Below are 27,928 nucleotides of genomic sequence, written 5' to 3'. Positions count from 1 at the left end.
TAGTGATTGTCAGGTGACATTCCTGACATGCCGGCTCATCTTATTTTACGAAAGAGTGCTGAGCGAACAATTGAACCAATAAGACAGAAGAATAAAATGTCTTTCTGCTCGTTATTGGTCATTTCATATTACAGTGACCCACACACAAAAATGATTGGCTAACGTCCACCTCTGTCATAATGTATTGGTAAAACATACAACACACAAACTGGATAATGAAAACAAGAACAAGCCTTTACTTTTGCCAACTGTAGCATTGAATACAAGGGAAGCCTGTGATCATTTGGCCTACCTTGATCAAATAAAAAAAGTATGAATAGTCAATCAGCCTTGATAAAAAGTATGAATAGCCAATCAGCCTTGATAAAAAGTATGAATAGCCAATCAGCGTTGAGCTAAGCTGAGTGAGCTCAACTGTGAATGGTCCTGACTCACCAAAACAAAGTGTCAAGGGAAGCCAGCTTGGATATGCCATCACTCCTATCACAGAAAAATACCTTGATTTGTTGCATCTCGTTTTGTTGTTGTCCAACGGGGGCCATCTTGCTAAAAATGGACCCTTTCCTACATTTGCAATGGGTGGAGATGGGTATTTGGATTTGTGGGTTTACTTAGTTCTCTGCACTGGCCAATGATTATTACAGTGATTTTGATTCAACCATAAAATACATTGTGCCCCTGGACTAAGAAGATTGAAGTTTCAATATGTAGCTAGATGTAGAAGGCTAATGTTTAACTAGATAACATTGCCCATGAAAGGAAGTTATTCTAGCGAGCAAGCGTTTTAGCCAGGTAGCCTAAGACAACAACAAATAAAAGCGTGTACTGTATGACAATCATAGACCGTTTCGTCACCGTGCAAGAGAGAAGGATGGCATTGACCTCTACAAGTAGGGTGAGTCAACATGTTTTTTCTACTTGCACGAACAAACACACACATCAGAACCATGGACAGCCACATATTTAGCTTACATTGATTGGACAATTGTTAGTGGTATCTTTTAGTTTTTAGTCACTGTTTTATGCTAAGCACAGGTGATGCTGGAATAGTGGAGGCAGCTCCTGTTGTCTTTGCGACTTTCAGTAATTGTCCCTGGTTCTAAATCATTAGTCCGAAAATATGGGAAACATTAACTTTCTTGACCATGCTGTATGTCAGGTAACTAACTATACAATATGCTTTGTGGACTCCACCGGTCAGAGTTGCACTCCGGTTTTGTGATGAAACAGAGGTGTGGTTTAATGTATTCTACTTACTGTCTCGGCCTTTAGACCTAAATATAACGGTGTCAAGACATATGAACTAACAGGTTATAGAGCAAACAACACAATTATCACAACACAGGTTGTAATATGGCAACAAAAAAAATCTGGCTTGGCTTCCCAGGGGATTTTTTTAACCCACGCACATCTACTTATTAGCCTACCACCGAATTCGTGTCAGTTGTTTATGGCCTAATGCAAATAGGTGTGCAGCGTCAATAGGAAAAGGCTAACTTGATTTGTAGGGCACTATGCTTATTACGGCCAAAAAATATCCTGTTAAACGTAGTGCTTCATGACGTACTGTTGCTGCGGACCCAACAGGACCCTGCTTTTCGTTGTGTGTTTGACTACTCCCCTATACAACCATAAGAGGAGGAAGACTCTCACTGTTTAAAAATATCACATGAGAAGCTTTCTGCAGTTGTAGGTTCTGTTGGTTCGGCGCATTTTTTAAAATCCGCGCCGGAACACGCAAATCCAGCCCATTTAAGTGCCCATCTATCACTCACCTACTGCAGGCTAGAATGTCAACCAATAAAATCATTTGCGACCCTTGTAAAGGGGTTTGGAAATGCTGACCCGAGACAAGGCGTCTCGAATCAGTTCCTTAGCCGACTAAATATAGCCCTGTCCCCGTCCTTCTAAAGGCCTGCCAGCGCTCCAAGAGGGGACCACAGCTCCACTTTCCGTATTGCCCTAAGAAAGTTAGAGAACTTCCAAAGTGGCATCTGACCCGCCCCGTGACATCACCACCCGATCATAAATAAGAGAGGGACATTGAGCATGGTTCAGGACCACTCTCTCTCGGGACTCCGGCTTCTTTAGTATTTCTTTCTGCCCCGTGTCAACTCCTTCATCTCCGTAATGGTGTGTACTTTTGGATTTACCACTGCCTGAATGCTTTTTTTTGTGCCTATACAGTTGTGTGGCTTTGGGGCTATTGGATTATCTAAAAGCCTGACGTTGCTACAGAACTACCATGGGGGCATCTGTGTGATTTGGTATAGAGATTGGATATCAAGACTTGGGTGGTTCCTTTCTTTAACAAAATAAGCCACTGTCATACTCCATTTTTTGGGGAAGAAACCAAGGTGGACGTATTAGAGTAGAGCTTCTCATTGGGCTCCACAGAGAAACCTTGGAATATATCCCTAATGCTAATCTGTACCTCTACCTACTTGTACCATTGAAAGCATTTCATCTAGCCATCGTCACACTGACTACTGTAATTTCTCACCTAGTGTCTAATTAATTTATTGTTCTATATCTAGAATGTAGACCTTCCATACACCTGTACTTGTATGTTATTCTGTTGAGCACCTGCATCACTTTGAGATTAGTCTCTGTATCACCATGGTGCCGGCGATGTGTTGGTACTTTGAGAATGGCAGGACGCCCGTGGTGCATGGTGGTGATGGATTGGTTATAACAGGTCCCAGATCAGGTCCTAGGGACTCATCCTTGTCTTGTGCTGTGTGCATCTTTAATAGGCTGATGCTGCTCCCGCTGAGGCATCCGGCTCCGCTTTTTCGGCTGACCAGATCGAGGGTAAGTGAAGTGTGTTGAGTTTCTTAGGGCCCTCTCTTTGTCCTGTCTATCTACTCTCTAGGTGAGGACTGTGTAGGTCTAGGTGAGGACTGTGTAGGTCTAGGTGAGGACTGTGTAGGACTAGGTGAGGACTCTGTGTAGGACTAGGTGAGGACTCTGTGTAGGACTAGGTGAGGACTCTGTGTAGGACTAGGTGAGGACTCTGTGTAGGACTAGGTGAGGTGAGGACTCTGTGTAGGACTAGGTGAGGTGAGGACTATGTGGACTAGGTGAGGACTTTGTCTTTACAGATAGCTCAGTGATAAAGCATGTCCCCTGTGTTTTACAAAGTAGCACTCACCAAGTTCAATAGGCAAAATTACACTCAAGTCAAGTTGCCCCCAGAATACGTTCCCCTGTGGACTAGCTTTAGTTATCCTCTCAACGTAGAATTGTATGATCTGCATGGTTTCTGCACCATGAGGTCCCCTCTGTGAGGGCCTAACAAAGTGTGATAAGTCACTGGAAATGACCTAAGTTGTGTCCACTAGTTTTGGAGCCCATGGCCTTGACAACACAAGTGCAGAATAACCCAGGGGCTTGTTCAGCTGTCCAGAGGAGATTAGTGTCCCTGCTTCTATTCTGAGCAGCACTGTCTTGTCTTGAATGACAGAGCACAGTGGTCCTTAGGGCTCGCGTGGCCAGCCGCATCTCCGTACAGCAGGAGCCTGACCCACCCTCCACCCTTTGTTCCTCACTGAAGGACATGATCTTTTAAAAGACTCCTTCAGGGTGGCTGTTGTTTTGTGTAGAGATAGTTGGTGTGTAGAACTAGTGGCAGTTGGTGTGTAGAACTAGTAGCAGTTGGTGTGTAGAACTAGTAGCAGTTGGTGTGTAGAACTAGTGGCAGTTGGTGTGTAGAACTAGTGGCAGTTGGTGTGTAGAAGTAGTGGCAGTTGGTGTGTAGAAGTAGTGGCAGTTGGTGTGTAGAACTAGTGGCAGTTGGTGTGTAGAACTAGTGGCAGTTGGTGTGTGGAACTAGTGGCAGTTGGTGTATAGAACTAGTAGCAGTTGGTGTATAGAACTAGTAGCAGTTGGTGTGTAGAACTAGTAGCAGTTGGTGTGTAGAACTAGTAGCAGTTGGTGTGTAGAACTAGTAGCAGTTGGTGTGTAGAACTAGTGGCAGTTGGTGTGTAGAAGTAGTGGCAGTTGGTGTGTAGAAGTAGTGGCAGTTGGTGTGTAGAAGTAGTGGCAGTTGGTGTGTAGAAGTAGTGGCAGTTGGTGTGTAGAAGTAGTGGCAGTTGGTGTGTAGAAGTAGTGGCAGTTGGTGTGTAGTGGCAGTTGGTGTGTAGAAGTAGTGGCAGTTGGTGTGTAGAAGTAGTGGCAGTTGGTGTGTAGAACTAGTGGCAGTTGGTGTGTAGAACTAGTGGCAGTTGGTGTGTGGAACTAGTGGCAGTTGGTGTATAGAACTAGTAGCAGTTGGTGTATAGAACTAGTAGCAGTTGGTGTGTAGAACTAGTAGCAGTTGGTGTGTAGAACTAGTAGCAGTTGGTGTGTAGAACTAGTAGCAGTTGGTGTGTAGAACTAGTGGCAGTTGGTGTGTGGAACTAGTGGCAGTTGGTGTATAGAACTAGTAGCAGTTGGTGTATAGAACTAGTAGCAGTTGGTGTGTAGAACTAGTAGCAGTTGGTGTGTAGAACTAGTAGCAGTTGGTGTGTAGAACTAGTAGCAGTTGGTGTGTAGAACTAGTGGCAGTTGGTGTGTAGAAGTAGTGGCAGTTGGTGTGTAGAAGTAGTGGCAGTTGGTGTGTAGAAGTAGTGGCAGTTGGTGTGTAGAAGTAGTGGCAGTTGGTGTGTAGAAGTAGTGGCAGTTGGTGTGTAGAAGTAGTGGCAGTTGGTGTGTAGAAGTAGTGGCAGTTGGTGTGTAGTGGCAGTTGGTGTGTAGAAGTAGTGGCAGTTGGTGTGTAGAACTAGTGGCAGTTGGTGTGTAGAACTAGTGGCAGTTGGTGTGTGGAACTAGTGGCAGTTGGTGTATAGAACTAGTAGCAGTTGGTGTATAGAACTAGTAGCAGTTGGTGTGTAGAACTAGTAGCAGTTGGTGTGTAGAACTAGTAGCAGTTGGTGTGTAGAACTAGTAGCAGTTGGTGTGTAGAACTAGTGGCAGTTGGTGTGTAGAAGTAGTGGCAGTTGGTGTGTAGAAGTAGTGGCAGTTGGTGTGTAGAAGTAGTGGCAGTTGGTGTGTAGAAGTAGTGGCAGTTGGTGTGTAGAAGTAGTGGCAGTTGGTGTGTAGAAGTAGTGGCAGTTGGTGTGTAGAAGTAGTGGCAGTTGGTGTGTAGAAGTAGTGGCAGTTGGTGTGTAGAAGTAGTGGCAGTTGGTGTGTAGAACTAGTGGCAGTTGGTGTGTGTGTAGAACTAGTGGCAGTTGGTGTGTGTGTAGAACTAGTGGCAGTTGGTGTGTGTGTGGAACTGGTGTGTGTGTGTGTGTGGAACTGGTGTGTGTGTGTGTGTGTAGAACTAGTGGCAGTTGGTGTGTAGAACTAGTGGTAGTTGGTGTGTGTAGAACTAACTAGTGGTAGGTAACTGGTCAGAAAAGGGTGAGCTGGAAATTAACTGTTGAGGCCCTTTCTTCATTTTAGCACCTAGTTAAGTATCACGTCAGTCAGTGGCAGTCCAGTGGTATGTACACTCTCCTATACTGGACACATCATTAACACACTGTTCTTAAGACCATATACAATTCCTGTATGTCATCTTATACAATACAATTATTGTATAGGTGTTATCAGACAAGTCACTATTAGAACAAATTGGTAACACTTGATCAACTTTCATAAATAAGCATTAATAAACAAATGTTTTTTCATTATAAACATTTATAATGTAATAAAAGTTATTATAAACTGTTTCCTAAAGAATCCACTGCTTCTGCATACTCTAGACTAGAGAAATTGCTATTGGCTGGAGGAGCAGCTTGGCTGGGTGCTGCAGGAATACAGGCGAGCCCATTTGGCTGGAGGAGCAGCTAGGCTGGGTGCTGGAGGAGCAGCTAGGCTGGGTGCTGGAGGAGCAGCTAGGCTGGGTGCTGGAGGAGAAGCTAGGCTGGGTGCTGCAGGAATGCAGGTGGGCCCCATTGGCTGGAGGAGAAGCTAGGCTGGGTGCTGGAGGAATGCAGACGGGCCCCATTAGCTGGAGGAGAAGCTAGGCTGGGTGCTGCAGGAATGCAGGCGGGCCCCATTAGCTGGAGGAGAAGCTAGGTTGGGTGCTACAGGAATGCAGGCGGGCCCCATTAGCTGGAGGAGAAGCTAGGCTGGGTGCAGCAGGAATACAGGCGGGCCCCATTGGCTGGAGGAGAAGCTAGGCTGGGTGCTGCAGGAATGCAGGCGGGCCCCATTGGCTGGAGGAGAAGCTAGGCTGGGTGCTGCAGGAATGCAGGCGGGCCCCATTGGCTGGAGGAGAAGCTAGGCTGGGTGCTGCAGGAATGCAGGTGGGCCCCATTGGCTGGAGGAGAAACTAGGCTGGGTGCTGCAGGAATGCAGGCGGGCCCCATTGGCTGGAGGAGAAGCTAGGCTGGGTGCTGCAGGAATGCAGGCGGGTCCCATTGGCTGGAGGAGAAGCTAGGCTGGGTGCTGCAGGAATGCAGGCAGGCCCCATTGGCTGGAGGAGAAGCTAGGCTGGGTGCTGCAGGAATGCAGACGGGCCCCATTGGCTGGAGGAGAAGCTAGGCTGGGTGCTGCAGGAATGCAGGCGGGCCCCATTGGCTGGAGGAGTAACTAGGCTGGGTGCTGCAGGAATGCAGGCGGGCCCCATTGGCTGGAGGAGTAACTAGGCTGGGTGCTGCAGGAATGCAGGTGGGCCCCATTGGCTGGAGGAGAAGCTAGGCTGGGTGCTGCAGGAATGCAGGCGGGCCCCATTGGCTGGAGGAGTAACTAGGCTGGGTGCTGCAGGAATGCAGGCGGGCCCCATTGGCTGGAGGAGAAGCTATGCTGGGTGCTGCAGGCGGGCCCCATTGGCTGGAGGAGAAGCTAGGCTGGGTGCTGCAGGAATGCAGGCGGGCCCTATGCTAGCGTGTGTTGATTACTCCAGAGTCAGCATTCTTATGTTTAAACCGAGCAGGCGGACACGCCCGTGCCCGTATATGGCATGGGTTACTTTCTGAGGGCGTATCGCTTGTCAGTCGCTGGTCCTAAATGCCAAACGCCAGCAGGCCTTGTAGGGGGGAGTGAGGGAGGGGGGCAGCTGCTGCAGTTCAGAAATCACATAAGGCCAGTAATCTGTTGGATCACTTTCAATTGGGATTCACAGTGGAGTCCATAGAAATAGGGACCCGCCTGCCATGCTACCTCACCTCTACAGTTGATAATTATTCAGGGGACAATGAGGGAGGAATCGAGCGGTCGCCATCTTGGAATCTGCAGCACGGCAACATGAGACATATCGTTTCTCACCATTCTCCAGTGCTGCATTTAGAATGAACTTTTACGAGAACGGTGTCATTGATTGCGTGTAGTTTTACTAGAAGTATTGAACAAATATCTGGTCTGTTTTGTCATTTGTTCACAAAACAAAATGACTAATAACGACGAAGCTCCTTTTCGTCCCTTTCAATAACTACAATATTACAACTTTGATTTATTGAAACATTTTGAGTGTGAAGAGTTGTCAGGTTACTTACTGTATGTTTGTGCACACTTTCTGCTTGTCTTCATCCAACTCATCGTAACTCTTCTGCTCTTCCCTTCGCCCTCCAGACTTCAAAGAGGCCTTCGGGCTCTTCGACAGAGTCGGTGACAGCATGATTGGATACAACCAGGTGGCTGATGTCATGCGCGCCCTGGGACAGAACCCCCAGAACAAGGAGGTTGCAGCGATCCTGGGAAAACCATCCCCCGATGGTGAGACCACCACTACTCCTATAGGGATAGGTTGAGAGAACGTTGTGAGAACGTCATGATACGTTCAGGTATAAATGTAGTATGAAGACCAAACAGGCCTCTCTACTCCTGTAGAATAAGTAATGATGTCTGTTCTAGTCATGACATTGCAAAGTCCCACATACGTTTGCCCTACTGAATGTGGCCCCGGGGATGGAATAGTCCCAAAAGTGTAAATCCCGCCCCCATCTGGCCCTCCAGGTGGTCTTGATCAAACACTCCACGTATTTGAAATAAACAAATACTATTTGAACCCACATCTGGTAACGATATGATTGTTAATTTTGTTGTCTGGTTGAAAGACTGATTATATAAAATAATAATGAGGTAACGACAGTCACTAGCGAGACACTGTTTGTCATTGACGTGGTGTGCACGATGTGATCGTATGAAAACGAGCAGTGGAAGGCTATAGATGGACCACCCTACCGTGTGTGACTAACGTCAATCTCTTCTCCTTCGTCGTGTCAGATATGGCCAACAAGAGGCTGGCCTTCGCCGATTTCATGCCCATGATGGAAAAAGTGGATAAAATAGTGAAGGGTACACTTGATGACTACGTTGAGGGTCTCCGCGTCTTCGACAAGGAGGGCAACGGCACCGTGTCTGGGGCTGAGCTGCGCATTGTGCTGGGCACACTGGGTGAGTGGAGTCGATACATTTAGACACGTTACAGTACAGCGCTGACTGGGCAGTGGGTTAGGGGTTGGCTGGGTGACATCCCCTGGCCACCCTACACCCGAGGGACACTACTGCCACATTGCTTACACCTGTCTAACCGTCTCAGATCTACACACGTGCTTAGGGTGTAGGGTGTGTTGGGGTTGATTTTGCATTCAGGATGTGTGTGTTTTCCTGACTGGCTCGTTGTTGGTCCCTCTTAGGTGAGAAGATGTCAGAGGCCGAGATTGATTCCCTCCTTATAGGTCAGGAGGACGAGAACGGGAGCATCAACTATGAGGGCAAGTCTTGTTCAACCTCTAAAGAGCAAATACCCTGGATCCTGCACAGATCACGTCACAGGCTGTTTTAATAACACTATCATTCAAATATTTGTACTCTTATTTAAATTGATATTTATGAAATGATTTTATAAATGTGTATGTTTTATGATTTTTTTATCTAGGTCTCTTGCTCCTGTACTTATGCGTTCTCTCTGTTCTCCCCACAGCATTTGTCAAGCACGTCCTGTCTGTGTAAGATAGTGCTGCGGCAACTAAAGCTTATCCATCTCCCAGACCCCATGGTGTCAGGACTGTTTTTCTAAAGACCAACCTAGGAAAGAAAAGGACTATAATGGGATGTCGAAAAGCCATTCTGTGTTTGTTCTGTTTTCGTCCGTCCCCTTTTCAACTCCTCACTACTCCTCTCTACGGAAGTGACCTCTCCGCTGTCAGATGACGAGCCTCGCCTCCACCTGGGGCATGTTTCTCCTCTTGGGGTGGGACGGTGACCACTCATCAAGTAGGGGATTGTACCCTCTGCCCCGCCCACCTCATGTCATCATCTTGCCGGCAATGCTGGCTGGAAATGATTGTGGATCGGCCGCCAAGCCCCTCCCCCATCAGTTATATTTATTTTCACTCTGTCGTTTCAGAATAAACTTTTCCAAAAGTACATCCCCCACCTGGCTTGATTGTTGGTCTTCTTCTTTGAGCTTGTGACGATGTACTATTTTACAGGTGTCCTCCATGAAAAGATAAGACAGGAATATTAAGATGTGAATAAATACACCTTCACTGAAATACAACTATCATATATCATAGCATATTTTTTCATAAACATGTAGTTATATTTAAACAAGTGAACTACTGTTGACTGAAAGAACACTATTTGCTGAATCTACAGTTACATGTTGCAATGGTAAGTTAAAGGCCCAATGCACCCGTTTTTATTATGGTTTTCAATGAGGGGGGGGCTGAAAACTAGCATTTATTGGCAGAAAGTTTTGGAACTCTGTTACTGGTTTATTAACTAAACTCCATCCCACCAAAACAGGATGAAACTTAAGGCATTCTTATCTAAACAGCTCTTACTCTAAAAGGGCATTATCATAATTTTCACAATTTCACAGTATTATACCAACCTCAGTGTGGAAATATATAATACAGGAAAGTCACGTTTTTGACTGCAATGGGCCTTTAATGGGATGAAAATAGGAAGGTTGAAGACATTACAAATAACTTTTCTTCCATCGACTGACACATCTTCAGAAACCCAAGGATCTCACTTAGCATCTACCATGTTTGACTAGTCCCATACAGCCGTGCCATGTACATACATGGGTATTAAAGTATCACCAAACAACATATCGAGTGGCTATATCATAAAGCCTTTTTGCACTGCAGAAAATATGTTAGCCCACTGTAAAACATATTCTCTTTTGGTACATACTTGCTGTTGAATGAAATGACCAATTCAAAAGGTTAGTTCACAATCTCACTGGATTAGAGAATAGCAAATCCCACACTGATGGGGGATAATAATTTGTTCTTAACTGACTTGCCTAGTTAAATAAAGGTTAAATATTTTAAAAAATACCCTGAAATGTAGACTTTTCAATGTAACCCAAAACATAACACATTTTGTTAATCTTATTGGATTATTGAAACCCAAATCCCATACTACCCTAGTATGTAATGTGTAGGCAGAGAAAATATGTCGTAGGCTCATTCAGGCCTTACCTCCGCCCAGTAGATTGCAGCACATTCAACAGATGAGGCTGTAGCCTACTCTTGAAGAAACACATTCACTTTTGTTGTGTCGGTTGGGTAAAAGTGTTACACGGGAAAATGTTCTCAAAAGCTGTCAACACGTGTTTAACTAGTGTGAAAAATGTATGTCGTGGTTGACAGATACTCTCTACTGCAAGTGCCAGATCCGTTCGTTTTGAGCAGTACTCAATGAGCAGTACATAAATTGTTTAGTGTTTCTATGGAGAATAGTGTTGAATTCATCAAAATGATGCATAAACATATTTTAGTTTTACAATGTTGTCATGTAACTTAATCAGCAAGCAAAATATAGCTAGTTAGTTATATTGTTCAACATTGTCTGTTGACCCGCTAATGCGAAACTGGGACACAGTCACCTAGGGATACAACCAGAAATACCTAGTTACGCTTAGTTAGTTAGCTAGCTTGCTAGGGGGTTTGAGTCCATAATAACTCAGCTATACAACACTGCATACATACTCCCTATTCATGAAACTGACTATCCTGATCGATTGAATGGTTTTTTTATTTCATTCTTGGCCTGGTTTAACCTAACTGACGTTATCTAGGTTACTGTGTCCTTGGCAATAACGTGTGACTGCGGGTGCACCCGATTAGACTATAACCACCCCATTAAAAGGTGAAAACATCTTACCAATCACACCATTAAAAGGTGGAAACATCTTACCAATCACACCATTAAAAGGTGGAAACATCTTACCAATCACACCATTAAAAGGTGGAAACATCTTACCAATCACACCATTAAAAGGTGGAAACATCTTACCAATCACACCATTAAAAGGTGGAAACATCTTACCAATCACACCATTCATATGGTGAATGTGAATTTTTCCACCTTTTAATGGGGTGATTAGTGGCTAATTGGGTACTTCTGTATCTGAAGCTCTTTCACTTATCTTTTGCCTTCATGCTGTCTGGTAATCAATACTGTTATGGTTATGTCTGCGACCTAATGCACATTTTCCCCGATCAGTTCCGAATTTTAACCGAAATAGTCATACTGGATTGATAAGGTAAGGTTAAACAAACGTGTGTTTAACAAACCTAATTTACAGTTTATAACAATAGCTGATCCCTATCTGAATTTTAACAGTCGCAGTGTAATGATTTCATAGATTCTCAAAATAATTTTGTTTGATCAGCATAGTTGCACATTTATTTACCACAATCCTGGAAATCATAGGTTGTCATTGTAAATAAGAATTAGTTCTTAAAATTAACTGTCTTGCCTAATAAAATAAAGGTTAAATAAAAAATATGAAAAAATATCAGCAAAAAAATGAAATACCTTTGTACCATCACGCAAAATGCAGGTCCAAGATCAGTTATACAGTTTTAAAAAAGGGTGTGTATTTGTATGCAGATCTCAGTTATTAGAGCTTGCCACTTTGTTAGCTTGTTCCTGATACCAGCCATGAATGTTACAGTCTGGGATTGGTGAACCAATAAAGGTACAATTTGGTATTCGGGAACCCATACAATCTGGGATCTTGGAATCTGTTCAGTGGTAATTATCATTCTTTATATTTCATTTATACATTTTCTTGCATTTCTGCTTGCTTTGGTACTTTATTTTGCATCCTCTCTATTAGATTACTCAGATCAGCTCAACATTTATATTACCCACTACATAGTTTTTTTATTTTCAGGAAAAATTACCAAGACTAAAAACAACTCAGTGCCCCCACTGTCCTGCCCTCAACTCACTGGCAAGGAAAACATGTCAGGCATGTTTAAGGATCTAAAAAACATGGATACCCTTCAGGGCAATGCGGTCAAGCGAGCATGGCTTGTGGTAAGTGTTTCACCATTTCATACTTTTGAACTGAGCCGAGCTGGCCTGGTTATACGTGTTTCCACTAGGGGACCTCATGGACCAGGGGAGGGACCTCATGGACTAGGGGGGAACCTCGTGGACTAGGAGGGATCTCATGGACTAGGGGGAACCTCATGGACTAGGGGGGACCTCATGGACCAGGGGAGGGACCTCATGGACTAGGGGGGAACCTCATGGACTAGGAGGGACCTCATGGACTAGGGGGAACCTCATGGACTAGGGGGGACCTCATGGACCAGGGGGGGCCTCATGGACTAGGGTGGGGGGAACCTCATGGACTAGGGGGAACCTCATGGACTAGGGGGGGAACCTCATGGACTAGGAGGGACCTCACGGACTAGGAGGGGCCTCATGGACTAGGGGGGGAACCTCATGGACTAGTGGGAACCTCATGGACTAGGGGGAACCTCATGGACTAGGGGGGGAACCTCATGAACTAGGAGGGACCTCATGGACTAGGGGGGAACCTCATGGACTAGGGGGGACCTCATGGACTAGGGGGGGACCTCATGGACTAGGGGGGAACCTCATGGACTAGGGGGACCTCATGGACTAGGGGGACCTCATGGACTAGGGGGACCTCATGGTTACATAGGGTCCCTGATCTCTGACTTGACTCAATTCGAGACCACATTTGTAACGAGTACAAACATGTCAGAGACGAGACACTCAAAATGCAGAATGAAAAGTGTCCCGAGACGTATTTCTATACTGCAGCACTAGTATGCCTGCTGCACGCACAAAACTACAATCAAGAACATAATTCTGACTTTTTTTGACGTCTCTGCAGTTTTTAACATGGGTTGATATATGTTCTTATTGAAATATTTCTCATGTGCAGTTAGTAGAATATGCTGTGATTAAACGGAGGAAACAGTGTCTAATACAGATACAGTAGGACACCAGGAATATGAAATGGTGTTGGTTTTTTGCCGTAACTTCTTTGTCGTTATAATATCCCAAACAGACTTGGCTGTTTCACCAATTAAAGTTTTCTGTCTTTACATTTGCATTCTGGTCATTTAGCAGACACTTAACCTGTAATGTCTCCTGTAAACTGCTCTGGTTAAGTAACATGCTCAAGGGCACATCGACAGATCTTTCACCTAGTCAGTTTGGGGATTCGAATTAGTTACTGGCCCAACGTTCTTAAATGTGAGGCTACCTGCCTCCTTGTAATGAGCACATGTTATTGTCAAAGACCATTTACCACGCTATGATACCAACAATACCAAGTACGGTGTGGTACGGTCTTTGACTGAATATGGGCTTATAAGCAATACAAAAACACTTCAGTCTTTCATGGCTAATTTCGGTTAACCCAGAACTGAAATCTTTCGTAATTCTGTCAGACGCTCTATTAAGTACTGAAGAGATGTGTTAGAAAATGTACTAATGCGACTTGCGAAGTGTCCAACACCGACGTGTCCACCATCATTAACTGTGTTTATCATCGGTTAGTGCTATTCTGGGTCCTTGGGACGTCCTTACCCTAAATCTTAACCATAAACCTTAACTAACCCTAAACTTAACAATTTTCAATTCTAACTTCAATGGGGTAGGGACATCCCAAGGATTCCAGAGAGCAAGGACTGTTTATCATCTATGTTGGCACATGCAAAGCACTGAAGGAAAGTCAACGTGGAAGTGTGTAATGATGTTTTCGACACTGCTATTTCAATTCTTAGCAGCGTTCATTCCATCCTTCTGTTTAAGCCACTGCAACAGTTCTGGAAAAAATAAGGGGAATGCCCATTATTATGAATAATGTAGGCGCAAGTGAGGATTTTAAAGGCTGGGATTTTGAACCAGTAGTCCAGATTTATTGTACAATCTGTTCCTTAACGTGAATTTCTTCATTATTGCATGGAAAGTAGATCCGTAAATATATGGTTGCTGCTGCTCTCGTACTGTAAGGGCCAGCTTTGTTTGGCCTGCCTGCATTACTATGGGAACCTCCGATTTTAAATTATAGATATTCTCTCTGATTTTCTGTGAATGGGTGTGTGTTTATTTATGTAACGGTATTGCTTCCTTCACTCTCCGTTCCCCAACCTGGCCTCGAAACAGGGACCCTCTGAACACATCGACAACAGTCACCCATGAAGCATTGTAACCTATCGTTCAACAAAAACCGCATACCCAGATCAAGGGAAATGACTACTTCTAGGTTTCAGAGCCGGGGATGTCACTGATTGAACACGCGTCTGCGCTTGATTCAGGTACTGTAGTGTATGTGTGCGCGGGTGCGTGCATTATGTGTGAATGTCCACAGTACAGGGAAGCACATACATGGTTCTCTCATTCATATATCCCAGGGTGATTGTGTTCCAATATGGAGAAGATGGGTCATCCAGAGAAATTATTATTGTTCTAAATATTAAAGACAAACCAGGTTGAGTTGTGCGGATAGACAGGCTGACACTCTCTGTTCCTTCCACAGCCTCCTGGCGCTGTCTTTTAACGCAGGTGTTGCTCATCATGTCTGATTGTTGTCATCGTGCTGCTGAGGTTTTAGGTTTGATTCCTTCGGCCACATCTTGACCGACTCCCGTGTCACCGACTCAGGTGCCCTTGACGCGCTACAGCTGCTTGGCCAGGTCGTCCAACAGGCCCCTCCACCTTGCCAAAGCGGTTTGAGGTTCATGTTGTGCATGTTTTTTCTGTCCATGCGGTACTGCTCATACATGAGGTCATTCCATGAACACTCCAGGGTCATCAGCTTGTGGTGGCCCTCCAACAGCTCGGCTTCCTCCACCATTAAAAGGAGGGTCTGCCACCAGCCTATTGTACGTCCTTCAGGATTCAATGATGTTGATGCTTTGCCTCCAGTCCTTGCTAATGTCTACCATTAGCAAGGACTTCTGGATATTCTTCATGTCCCCCAGGGCATAGTGGACATGACTCTGGCCTGTACGTAGCCCGCATAACTGGAAGTGACTGGCAGCCTGGAAAGTGTGAACAGACAATTGTAAATGGTTTAGATAGGGCTTTACAGCAAGCAGACTCCATCGGTACACACACACCTCCTCACCCTGAAGTGCAAGTTCTCTCCATCTCCTGACAAGATTGATGATGCGTCTGCTCCCGATGTCCACCAGAGTTTTCTGGGAGTTCTCGGTTCCCTGTCTGAACTAGTCCACAGAAGGAGTGTACACTAGCGAGAGAGAGAGAGACTTCCAGCAGTTGACAGAACTTTATTAGAAATGTCTGGAAAATGACCTTAACGTTTCTATTAATCTTCCTTACCTCCTTAACTCTCCTGTCCATCTCGCTGATGTGTTCCTTATCAGGCCGGTGTTCAGGTCCATGAGTAAGTGTCTAGGCTCTGTTCCCCGTCTGCACTACTCCACTGGGACACTCAGGACCTCAGCCTCGACCAGCCTCACATCTACCGGGAGAAGGAGAGGGCCACTGAATAAGCAATTCAAATCAGCAGGCTTTTGGATGTGTATTTGTACTTTGGAATCTCTCTCTCGCTGCGTCTCTCACCTAACTAATAAATCAATGGCTAGCCTGACTTCACTAGCTGCTCCAGTTGGTGGACAGCCGTTGATACGTGCAGTAGCTAGTGTTAATGGTAAAGAGTGCATTTTTCCTTTACTTGTGGGACTTTTCAAAATTCCCGACTTGGAAACCACCACCTTGTTCTACACTTCCATGACCAGTTGCAGGTGGGAAGTTGGAATTGAGAAAATGCTCAGTTTATTACCTAAAAAATTATCAACGTTGTAATCCAACATGTACATCACCTTCTTGTCTTTTTTCAAATCTTCTCTCATTGATGGAGACAGGTGAGTGGCCTGCAGTGGGAGTCAGATACGCAATTAAAAACTGTTTGAAGAAGGTGGTGGGGATAGGATCGAGAAGGTAGGTAGAAGGCTTAAGTTGTGATATAACTTTCCTGAGCATGTCTGTGTCAACCAGGGAAAATACATCCATAGTGCCTTTGCATGGTAGACTAGGGCAAATATCATAACTTCTCATCAGGTATTTTTTGACTGATACCCAGCCTAATGTTGGTTATCTTATCTCTGAAATATGCTGAAAACTCATCACATTTACAGTATCAGTCATTCCAAGATTTTCTTTATTTTTACTATTTTCTATGTTGTATAATTAAAGTGAAGACATCAAAACTATGAAATAACACATGGAATCATGTAGTAAGCAAGAAAGTGTTAAACAAATCTAAATATATTTTATATTTGAGATTCTTCAAAGTAGCCACCCTTTGAATTGATGACAGCTTTGCACACTCTTGGCATTCTCTCAACCAGCTTCATGAGGTTGTCACCTGGAATGCATTTAAATTAACAGGTGTGCCTTGTTAAAAGTACATTTGTGGAATTTCTTTCCTTTTAAACGCGTTTGAGCCAATCCGTTGTTGTGACAAGGTAGGGGTGGTGTACAGAAGATAGCCCTATTTGGTAAAAGACCAAGTCCATATTATGGCAAGAACAGCTCAAATAAGCAAATCTAAACAACACTCCATCATTACTTTAAGACATAAAGGTCAGTCAATACGGAAAATTTCTTCAAGTGCAGTGGTAAAAACCATCAAGCGCTATGATGAAACTGGCTCTCATGAGGACCGCCACAGGAAAGGAAGACCCAGAGTTACCTCTGGTGCAGAGGATAAGTTCATTAGAGTTATCAGCCTCAGAAATTCAGCCCAAATAAATGCTTCACAGAGTTCAAGTGACAGACACATCTCAACATCAACTGTTCAGAAGAGACTGTGAATCAGGCCTTCATGGTCGAATTACTGCAAAGAAACCACTACTAAAGGGCACCAATAAGAAGAAGAGACTTTCTTGGGCCAAGAAACATGGGCAATGGACATTAGACCAGTGGAAATGTGTCCTTTGGTCTGATGAGTCCAAATCTGAGATTGTTGGTTCTAGCCGCTGTGTGTTTGTGAGACACAGAGTAGATGAACAGATGACCTCTGCATGTGTGGTTCCCACCATTAATCATGGAGGAGGTGGTGTGATTGTGTGGGGGTGCTTTGCTGGTGACACTGTCTGTGATTTATTTAGAATTCAAGGCACACTTAACCAGCATGGCTACCACAGCATTCTGCAGCAATACGCCACCCCATCTGGTTTGCACTTAGTGGGACTATCATTTGTTTTTCAACAGGACAATGACCCAACACACCTCCCGGCTGTGTAAGGGCTATTTTACCAAGGAGAGTGATGGGAGTGCTGCATGAGATGACCTGTCCTCCACAATCACCCAACCTCAACCCAATTGAGATGGTTTGGGATGAGTTGGACCACAGAGTGAAGGAAAAGCAGCCAACAAGTGCTCAGCATATGTGGGAACTCCTTCAAGACTATTGGAAAAGTATTCCAGGGAAATCTGGTTTAAAGAATGCCAAGAGTGTGCAAAGCTGTCATCAAGGCAAAGGGTGGCTACTTTGAAGAATCTCAAATATATTTTAATTTAACACTTTTTTTGGTTACTACATGATTCCATATGTGTTTTTTCATAGTTTTGATGTCTTCACTATTATTCTACAATGTAGAAAGTAGTACAAATAAAGATAAATCCTGGAATGAGTAGGTGTGTCCAAACTTTTGACTGGTACTATATATATATATATATATATATATATATATATATATATATACACACACACAAAATCTATATTTACGTAATGTGAACAACTCACCTCACCTGAAAGAAGACACAGCTGAATCTCTACAGTAACATGTTGCAACAGTAAGTTAGTGGGATCAAAGAGGAAGACAGAATAAGACATTACAAAATAACTTTTCTTCCATCAACTGTTTGACACATTTTCAGATGTGATTTTGCACGCCCAATTTTTCAGTTTTTGATTTGTTAAAAAAGTTTGAAATATCCAATAAATGTTGTTCCACTTCATGATTGTGTCCCACTTGTTGTTGATTCTTCACAAAAAAATACAGTTTTATATCTTTATGTTTGAAGCCTGAAATGTGGCAAAAGGTCGCAAAGTTCAAGGGGGCCGAATACTTTCGCAAGGCACTGTACATAAGTATTCAGACCCTTTACTCAGTACTTTGTTGAAGCACCTTAGGCAGTGTGTACAGCCTCGAGTCCTCTTGGGTAGTACGCTACAAGCTTTGCACACCTGTATTTGAGGAGTTTCTCCCATTCTTCTCTGCAGATCCTCTCAAGCGCTGTCAGGTTGGATGAGGAACGTTGCTGCACAGATATTTTCAGGTCTCCAGAATCGTTTGATTGGGTTCAAGTCCCGGGTTCTGGCTGGGCCACTCATGGGCATTCAGAGACTTGTCCACTCCTGCTTTGATTTGGCTGTGTGCTTCGGGTCATTGTCCAGTTGGAAGGTGAACCTTTGCCCCAGTCTGAGGTCCTTAGCGCTCTGGAGCAGGTTTTCATCAAGGATCTCTCTGTACTTTGCTCTGTTCATCTTTCCCTCAATCCTGACTAGTCTCCCACTCCATGCTGCTGAAAAACCCCCATAGCATGATGCTGCCGCCACCATAATTCACTGTAGGGATGGTGCCAAGTTTGCTCCAGACGTGATGCTTGTCATTCAGGCCAAAGAGTACAATATTGGTTTCATCAGCCCAGAGAATCTTGTTTCTCATGGTCTGAGAGTCCGTAGGTGCCTTTTGGCAAACTCCAAGCGGGCTGTCATGTGCCTTTTACTGAGGAGTGGCTTCCGTCTGGCCACTCTACCATAACAGCCTGATTGGTGGAATGCCCAAGAGATGGTTGTTCTTCTGGAAGTTTCTCCCATCTCCACAGAGGATTTCTGGAGCTCTGTCAGAGTAACTATTGGGTTCTTGGTCACCTCCCTGACCAAGGCACTTCTCCCCCGATTTCTCAGTTTGGCGGGGCTGCCGGCTCTAGGAAGAGTCTTGGTGGTTCCAAACGTCTTCCATTTAATAATGACGAAGGCCACTGTGTTTTTGAGGACCGTCAATGCTGCAGAAATGTTTTGGTACCCTTCCCCAGATCTGTGCCTCGACACAATCCTGTGTCAGCGCTCTACGAACAATTCCTTTGACCTCATGGCTTGGTTTTTGTGCTGACATGCACTGTCAACTGTGGGATCTTACATAGACAGGTGTGTGCCTTTCCAAAACATGTCCAATCAATTGAATTTACCACCGATGGACTCCAATCAAGTTGTAGAAACATCTGAAGGATGATCAATGGAAACAGGATGCACCTGAGCTCAATGTTGAGTCTCATAGCAAAGTGTCTGAATACTTATAAATATAAGGCATTTCGTTTAAAATGTTTAATACATGATCATTTCTAAAACCCTGTTTTAGCTTTGTCATTATGGGGTATTGTGTGTAGATTGATGAGGGAAAATTCTAATTTCATCATTAAGGCTGTAACGTAACAAAATGTGGAACACGTGAAGGGGTCTGAATACTTTCCGAATGCACTGTATATCATCCATTATGTTTGGAATGTGTCAAATCTGATGTAATATGTTCATTCAGCAGGCCTTACCTCCGCCCAGTAGATGGCAGTAACTTCAACAAATGAGACCGTAGCCTACGCTTGAAATACTAGAGAAGATACGCATTCAATTTTATTGTGTCAGTTGCGTAAAAGCGGTAACGTTACGGAGGAAAATGTTGTCAAAAGCTGTCAAAGCGTGTTATTCTGGTGTGAAAAATGTATGTCGAGGTGGACAGGTACTTTCTTCTGCAAATGCCAGGTGCGTGTCGTAGATTTGCATGCTAATTTTTACTGGAGAAACGATGTCTGTAGATATGCTTATCATTCACGTTAATTTACTGTCATTGAGCAGGAAATAAGTTATTTCTTTTAAACATACATATTTTAGTTAAGACAGCCTTTTCATATGTAGTCAGCAACAAAATATAGCTTCTTATAGTGTTCAACAGTGTCTGTTGACCCGCTAATGCTAAACTGGGACACAGTCACCTTTGGCACACTTTCCCAGAAATGGCCTTTAAAGCCTACCTAACGTGTTCCTTCACATATGAGGTAACTAGTGGGTTTGTAACTCAGCTATCCAACACTGCTAGCTACAGGTTTTAACACCAGATAATGTGGTTTTTAATCTGAAGATACATCACTGCATACTTCCTATTCATGAACCTGAGTCCTGATTGATTGACTGGTTGTTTTGTTTGCTCCTTGGTTTGGTTGCTTTAACCTAATGGCATTAGTAATGTCATTATAGGTTACTCAGCCCGCCATGGGGGGCTAGTCAAATTCCACTACTGACTACACTGATCTCAGAAGTCAGTTTATAACTTTCTTAGCAAACACACAAGTGGTTCAGTATACCACACCTAAAGATTAAAGGTGGACTTTGTAGGACACGTTAGGCCTTACAACCGCCTTGTTATGCCCATTAGACCAACATGTAGTTTATTTATAAGTGCCTGTGCCTCCATTTCCCAGAATGCAGCACAGCCAGCCCCAGGAAGGGAAAGTTCCCCCATCCAATCGGCCGGAGACGTCCAGCGCCAAGACTCTGATGGACATCGGCACCCGCAGAATCTTCAACGAGGATCATGACATGTTCAGGGAGAGTGTCCGACGTTTCTGGACAGAGGAGGTGGTGCCCTACCACAAGGAGTATGTATTGACTGTCTGTAACCATCTCTATAGAGGCCTAGTGTTTCCCACCAGGGTCCTGTTCATTAAGTACCAAACGGTAGGAAACTGACTGAAAGCGGGAGGAACCAGTTGAACACTCGTTTTCCATTGCAGAATGTTTTGAAATGGTTGTTCTATTGTGTGACCTAATAAACAGGATGCTGATGATCAAGCTTTTTTTGCTTCAGTGAACTGAATGGTTTTCATGATGTGATTATGTTGTGATGACTCTGCTGACTTAAGGTATGGTCTCTGTCTTCCCTCCCCCCTCCAGGTGGGAGAAGGCAGGTATGGTGAGCAGGGAGCTGTGGCAGAAGGCTGGGGAGCAGGGTCTGTTGGGCATCCTCACTCCAGAGGAGCACGGGGGGATCGGAGGTGATCTGCTGTCTGCAGCTGTGATGTGGGAGGAGCAGTGAGTATCTTGTCCTGACCAGGGATCAGCTCCCCACTGTCCATATAATCATATTAATTATGATCTAAACTGATCCTAGCTCAGCACTCATACTCGGAGACGCTATATGAATACAGGCCCAGGTGTGCGTTGATTGGCTAGTATTTCCCCAAGCCCTATTGCTATGACCATGGGCATATAGCAGAATGTAACAGTTGTGATTATATGTCAAACAACTGACTTAAATTAGATGCCTACTGATAACATCAAAATGCTATTCTGTCAACAGGCTTTGTGTTGTACTGCAGGGAACGTCAGAAGGGGATATCAGGACGTTACACCCCTCTCCTCACCCTGTCTCTCTTTGTCCTCTAGGATGTACTCTAACTGCTCTGGCCCAGGCTTTGCCCTCCACTCTGAGATCTGCATGCCCTACATCAGAAGGGGATATCAGGACGTTACACCCCTCTCCTCACCCTGTCTCTCTTTGTCCTCTAGGATGTACTCTAACTGCTCTGGCCCAGGCTTTGCCCTCCACTCTGAGATCTGCATGCCCTACATCAGAAGGGGATATCAGGACGTTACACCCCTCTCCTCACCCTGTCTCTCTTTGTCCTCTAGGATGTACTCTAACTGCTCTGGCCCAGGCTTTGCCCTCCACTCTGAGATCTGCATGCCCTACATCAGAAGGGGATATCAGGACGTTACACCCCTCTCCTCACCCTGTCTCTCTTTGTCCTCTAGGATGTACTCTAACTGCTCTGGCCCAGGCTTTGCCCTCCACTCTGAGATCTGCATGCCCTACATCAGAAGGGGATATCAGGACGTTACACCCCTCTCCTCACCCTGTCTCTCTTTGTCCTCTAGGATGTACTCTAACTGCTCTGGCCCAGGCTTTGCCCTCCACTCTGAGATCTGCATGCCCTACATCAGAAGGGGATATCAGGACGTTACACCCCTCTCCTCACCCTGTCTCTCTTTGTCCTCTAGGATGTACTCTAACTGCTCTGGCCCAGGCTTTGCCCTCCACTCTGAGATCTGCATGCCCTACATCAGAAGGGGATATCAGGACGTTACACCCCTCTCCTCACCCTGTCTCTCTTTGTCCTCTAGGATGTACTCTAACTGCTCTGGCCCAGGCTTTGCCCTCCACTCTGAGATCTGCATGCCCTACATCAGAAGGGGATATCAGGACGTTACACCCCTCTCCTCACCCTGTCTCTCTTTGTCCTCTAGGATGTACTCTAACTGCTCTGGCCCAGGCTTTGCCCTCCACTCTGAGATCTGCATGCCCTACATCAGAAGGGGATATCAGGACGTTACACCCCTCTCCTCACCCTGTCTCTCTTTGTCCTCTAGGATGTACTCTAACTGCTCTGGCCCAGGCTTTGCCCTCCACTCTGAGATCTGCATGCCCTACATCAGTAACTATGGCTCCAAGGAACAGATTGATCGCTTCATACCCCAGATGGCTGCTGGTACCTGCATCGGGGCTATCGCCATGACGGAGCCGGGAGCTGGCAGGTGAGGACTTTTAACACTACTGGGCCAAGCTGAGCTGTACTGCTCTGGTCTGGTTACCCTACTGGAAAGGATGATGTGAAAAGAAGATATCCAAGCAGGCACAGTACGGTTTGGGTCAGCACGATGGTGTGAAATTTGTTAGTTTAATAGGCTATACTTTCAGCATGAGAATTTGACGATGGTGAGGTCAATTTGGGGTCATTCTGCTTGTTTTCATTACGTGTTCTCTAACTTCTACCTCTGTCTAGCCAATAGCAGTTCATCCTAAAGACCCTCTCTTCTCTCCGTTCAACCCAGTGACCTCCAAGGTGTCAGGACGTACGCTAAGAAGGACGGCGATGACTGGATCCTCAACGGCAACAAGGTGCGTTCAGGGTGGATGTGGTTTAACCAGACTAGGGTTGTGTTCAGTAGGGCACACCGTAGCAAAATGTTTGACAAATTTGGGTAGTACCTCCGTTTCAAAATGTTTTCTCCCAACTGAACATGACCCATGTCATTGACCGTTGTCCCTTCACCCACAGGTGTTCATCACCAACGGCTGTATGGCCGACATGGTGATCGTGGTGACCGTAACGAACCGCGAGGCGAAAACAGCGGCCCATGGGATCAGCCTCTTCCTGGTGGAGAAAGGAATGCCGGGCTTCCAGGCGGGCAAGAAGCTGGAGAAGATTGGCCTGATGGCACAGGTACAGTCAGAAATCTCAGAAATCTCAGAAATCTCAAGTTTTAACCCCCTCTCGTTAAGGGGCCATTTTGACCACCTGGCTGGGTTCAAATACTTTTGATTTCCTTTTCACATCCTTTCAGTTTGATTGAGCCTGTATGTAGAACCAGAGAGATGGGTTGCTTTTGTTTTTGACTATTCCTTTGGTTTCATTGTGTAGTTAAAGCTCAGTCGAAGGCAGCTAAAGTATTTGAAAGAAAACAAACACTATTGAATCCAGGTCTGGTCAAATGAAAAAAAAACTAATCGCTTCAAACAGTCAGTCGGTTTGATATTGACGTCCCTTGAGAAGTGGGTTCAGATGACCAGAACTAGTCAACTGTCATGTCAGCCCATTTTATAGAACAGCCATTACCTTCGATATATATATATTAACCGTTGTCTCTCTGTCCCCAGGACACGGCTGAGCTGTTCTTTGAGGACGTGCGACTCCCTGCTTCTGCCCTGCTGGGACAGGCCAACAAGGGCTTCTACTACCTGATGAACGAGCTGCCACAGGTACACCTTTCAGAGAGGAATTACACTTGCATGATGATATACCAGGGTTGGGGTCAGGTACATTTCAATTCAGGAAGTAAACTGAAATTGCAATACCGATAGTATTTATTTAAAGAGCAATGACTGAGTTGAAGGGAATTGGCCCCTAACCTATTCCTATGTACTCGATTGTCACAAAGGTATGACTATATCTAGTAGCTACAGACCACGTCATTATTAATGCTCTTCACCTCTTGTTCTTCCAGGAACGCCTGCTGATTGCAGACATGGCCATCGCCAGCAGTGAGTTCATGTTTGAGGAGACCAGGAACTATGTGACTCAGAGGAAGGCATTCGGCAAGACCATCGCTCACCTTCAGGTTGGATAGCATTATCTTTGACTCGTATTTCTGCTGTAGTAACAGGTATGTTTTCGGTGTAGTGAACACTAGTGCTATTGGGGTGGTAGGTAACCTATGTTAGAGAAGCTGAGTCAAAGTGGGGACTGAACTAGCAACTAGAGGGCTGTTGGTGTCAGACCCCGTCTCTCCTACTGTTTTGCCCTTGAGCGAGGCACTTAACTTCAAACTATCTCCATAGAACACATTTCTGTTTGATCAGATGGATGAATAGTTGTATTGTAGTATATTGAAGTGATCCACTAACTCCATCCCCCTGTCTCATGGTGCAGACTGTGCAGCACAAGCTGGCAGAGCTGAAGACTGAGATCTGTGTGGGCCGCTCCTTTTTAGACACCTGTCTCCAGCTTCACACAGAGAAACGCCTGGACTCTCAAACAGCCTCTATGGCCAAGTACTGGTGAGAACACAACCAAATACTAAACCTTCCTTCACCAGATGTCTGCTACTCCAGTCCAGAACTGTCAGGATGTTTTATCTGTAAAGTGCACTTGCACATCCACCCATGGATTGGATTTAAAGGGAGTGGATTGGTATAAGAGTAATGCTGGTGATGTCTTTCCAGACAATGCTTTTAAACCCATGATGAAGTGTTGAAGTGCACACTTCAGGGAGAAGGGTAGAGAATTGGGACACCCCCTATATGGTCTGACTTGACTTTTTGTTGTTTATCAGGGCGTCTGACCTCCAGAACTCTGTGGCCACCCGGTGTCTGCAGCTCCACGGAGGCTGGGGCTACATGTGGGACTACCCCATCGCCAAGTGAGTGACGGTGATGTGTCTCATGGAAATATAACATGTTATTCTCTTTAGTTCTATGCTGTCAGTGCACATGAAAACCCTCTCTCTCCCCATCAGGGCGTTTGTGGATTCCCGTGTCCAGCCCATCTATGGAGGAACCAATGAGATCATGAAGGAGCTGATCGCCCGCAGTATCGTCAGCCAGAAGTGAGGGAGACGTCCCAGGGACATCATCATGGAGGAGAGCTGGGAAGTGGTTAACATAAGTCTCTTAACACCAACAGCGTTTTGACTGGGTTAGCTACTGAGCTGGTTGTCCGTGCCTTTTTAAGTGATTGTCATGATCACTGAAGGTAGGCTAGTGGTATTTCTGGGACAAATCTGAACTTCCACTTAAGTCAAATTTTCACTTATTCTCCCATAGAGATCAATGCATGACTGAGAGAAACATTTTACTTAAGTGGAACTTAGGATTCACTCCTCTTTGAATAAGCATGGAGTGAAATAATAGATATTCAGGTTTTGTAATTTATTTTCTAATATTGCTGGGAATGTGTTTTTAACAATCTAGATGTAGGGTTGTTTATCCCTTTCCTCTTGGCTTCTACAAAGTCAACAATATGTTATTAAATCCGTCCATCCTTTCACACTTGAAATCTAAAAAGGTTTGAAACCATGATCAAATAAATGCACAGAGTTAAGTTGTATATTTTTGTAATACCACCTGTGTGTTTGTGTCCGACTGTCTGTCCTGCTGTGTTTATGGGGGTGGAAAACTAAATGGTATAGTCCTGTACGTTAGAATGTTTTAGTTTGAATGAACAGTATTTTATCCATCATTTGTTCCTAGCTCCAAACCGGAAGTGCCCTTGTATTCTTCTCCTGATAACTATTAATGGTGAGCATTAAAGGGGGAAGGGGGAGACCTAGTCAGTTGTACAACTGAATGCATTCAACTGAAATGTGTCTTCTGCATTTAACCCCTCTGAATCAGAGAGGTGCGGGGGGCTGACTTAACACCTCAACAAGCTGGGAATTAGAACACTGCAGTGTTGTTGAACATTTTAAACGCCACCTTTTTTGACATTTTGTAATGTAATAATATTGCTTGTTTATTAAAGTTATACAATTTTGGTGATCCCTCTGACATTTTTAATTTGTATCTATTGTGTTCTGTCAGTTTCATGAAGATGTGGGGTGTTCTATTGCAGTGGACGAAGGCATACAGGAATAATGCATCATGATACGGTCCTAATGCATTATAAGCCCGGTTTTTGGGTGTGTGTCTGTTGTACATGAGAAGATGTGTGAGCCTGAGATTGATGCCCTGGTGACAGCTCAGGAGGACGAGAACGGCAGCCTCAACTACTAAGGTTAAGTCTTCTGCACAATGCTATCTCCTGCTATGTATTATTTTAACCACAAGATGGCAGTAAGTCTTGTGAACCAATTAAACCTGGGTTTTATTCCATCTCAATAGTGATGTGTCTGTCTACTAGGAGTATTTTCATTAGCTTTGATTCCATTCCTTTCATTTTTTTATCAATTCCTATCTGTATGGTTTTGATAATCATCCTGTTTCCTTCAGTATTAAAGTTTAGTGGAGTGCTGTGGGCACATCTATTAAAAGCTCTTGTCCCATGTGCTGTGTTAGGATGTAGAACAAAAGATAAATCCACATTCATGAAACACCATTGGGCAGGGGCCACATTCAGTAGTCAAATGTTGAGAAATGTAATGAATAGAGCTGAAGAGCTTCCTTATTCTACATATCACTCTGTTCTACATCATGTATTTCTATCTGAAATCTACAACGGTTGTGCTTGGCTAAACCTATTTACCCAGGTGTAGTATTAAATCCAGCTGCCTCTGAACACTTGAGTTGCAAACTGCTTTGGCTCAACACAAAGGCAGGTGTCGTTTCTGGCTCCCATTGACCCAGTTCCAAACTGAAACCCATACATGTACTGGGTAAGCATCCCAATTTGCACCCTATTCTCTATATGTAGTGCACTACTTTTGACCAGAGCCCTTTCATTTGGGATGCGCACCTAACGTATATAGCTTGATTTAGGTTGAGTTGGATGTCTTGTGTTGTTTTTACATGATAAAGCTGGTGTTTCAGTTGTGCCAGTATGCTGCTGTCAGGGAATATGCCTGTGGCCAGCTGGCATGGGTACACATGTTTTCTGTTTAAGGAGAGGGAGAGTCAATCTGCTCCAACCCCCACATTCCCCAAAATCCTACAGTGCCCGTTTTGGCACGGGCACCAGACATGGTGTGGCTGGGATCCCATGGGGGAAGACGGGAGCAGATGCTTCCTTGATAAATCCAGTTCCTCTCTTTCCCTCGCTCTTTCTCCCGATATCCTCTCTCCTCCCCACCCCCATCTCCTCTCTGCCCTCCACATCTCTCTCACTCACTCCTCAACCAGTGCCGCACCCCTCCCTGTAAGCAGAGCAATGCAATGCAGCTACTCACAGAAGCCCATCCATCCTCTTATATGTAGATCCCCACCTGTGTCTGTGTGTGTGTGCGTTGGTGCGCATGCGTGCGTGTGTGGGAGCGAGAACATGCAACCGTTGGTTGCATACAAATGAATGCGCCACTACTGATGTAATTACGGCATTTGAACACGGTGGGAGGGGTCAGAGAGACCGACATCTCTTTGCATTGTCACTAGGGCTCAAGGCACAGTGCGCAAGGGATTTATTTATACGGTTCATTTGCCACGAACAGGTA

General features: G+C 44.8%; 3 protein-coding genes across 3 annotated transcripts in view; 2 read left to right on the top strand and 1 right to left on the bottom strand.

The window, feature by feature from the left end:
• Window positions 1–27,928, bottom strand: part of LOC139372981 (receptor tyrosine-protein kinase erbB-4-like) — a 560,371-nt gene that overhangs the window by 115,398 nt on the left and 417,045 nt on the right. The window lies entirely within an intron of this gene.
• LOC139372980 (myosin, light polypeptide 3, skeletal muscle) lies at window positions 1,919–9,348 on the top strand. The gene is made up of 6 exons (XM_071112888.1): window positions 1,919–2,133; window positions 2,757–2,814; window positions 7,540–7,683; window positions 8,194–8,364; window positions 8,607–8,684; window positions 8,894–9,348. Exons 1-6 carry the CDS (start codon window positions 2,131–2,133, stop codon window positions 8,920–8,922), a joined length of 483 nt encoding a protein of 160 aa, XP_070968989.1. The 5' UTR covers window positions 1,919–2,130; the 3' UTR covers window positions 8,923–9,348.
• Window positions 19,806–26,324, top strand: LOC139372976 (acyl-CoA dehydrogenase long chain). Its single transcript, XM_071112883.1, has 11 exons — window positions 19,806–19,993; window positions 20,710–20,886; window positions 21,182–21,319; window positions 22,658–22,822; window positions 23,120–23,186; window positions 23,347–23,511; window positions 23,946–24,047; window positions 24,293–24,406; window positions 24,718–24,845; window positions 25,121–25,207; window positions 25,304–26,324. The coding sequence occupies exons 1-11, from the start codon at window positions 19,908–19,910 to the stop codon at window positions 25,395–25,397; spliced, it is 1,323 nt and encodes a 440-aa protein (XP_070968984.1). The 5' UTR covers window positions 19,806–19,907; the 3' UTR covers window positions 25,398–26,324.

This window comes from Oncorhynchus clarkii, chromosome 18 (genome assembly GCF_045791955.1).
Source record: "Oncorhynchus clarkii lewisi isolate Uvic-CL-2024 chromosome 18, UVic_Ocla_1.0, whole genome shotgun sequence".
Lineage (NCBI taxonomy): Eukaryota > Metazoa > Chordata > Actinopteri > Salmoniformes > Salmonidae > Oncorhynchus > Oncorhynchus clarkii.
Note: the sequence above shows the minus strand (reverse complement) of the source record. Positions and strands in the feature narration are given on the sequence as shown.

Bases quoted from the DNA above. Each gene is read 5' to 3' on its own strand.
- LOC139372980 (XM_071112888.1), top strand. The intron at 8,365-8,606 runs GTGAGTGGAGTC...GGTCCCTCTTAG, and splicing joins CATTGTGCTGGGCACACTGG to GTGAGAAGATGTCAGAGGCC. The intron at 8,685-8,893 runs GCAAGTCTTGTT...TTCTCCCCACAG, and splicing joins CGGGAGCATCAACTATGAGG to CATTTGTCAAGCACGTCCTG.
- LOC139372976 (XM_071112883.1), top strand. From the start codon at position 19,908: ATGTTGTCAAAAGCTGTCAAAGCGTGTTATTCTGGTGTGAAAAATGTA. The intron at 23,187-23,346 runs GTGCGTTCAGGG...CTTCACCCACAG, and splicing joins GGATCCTCAACGGCAACAAG to GTGTTCATCACCAACGGCTG. The intron at 24,407-24,717 runs GTTGGATAGCAT...CTCATGGTGCAG, and splicing joins AGACCATCGCTCACCTTCAG to ACTGTGCAGCACAAGCTGGC.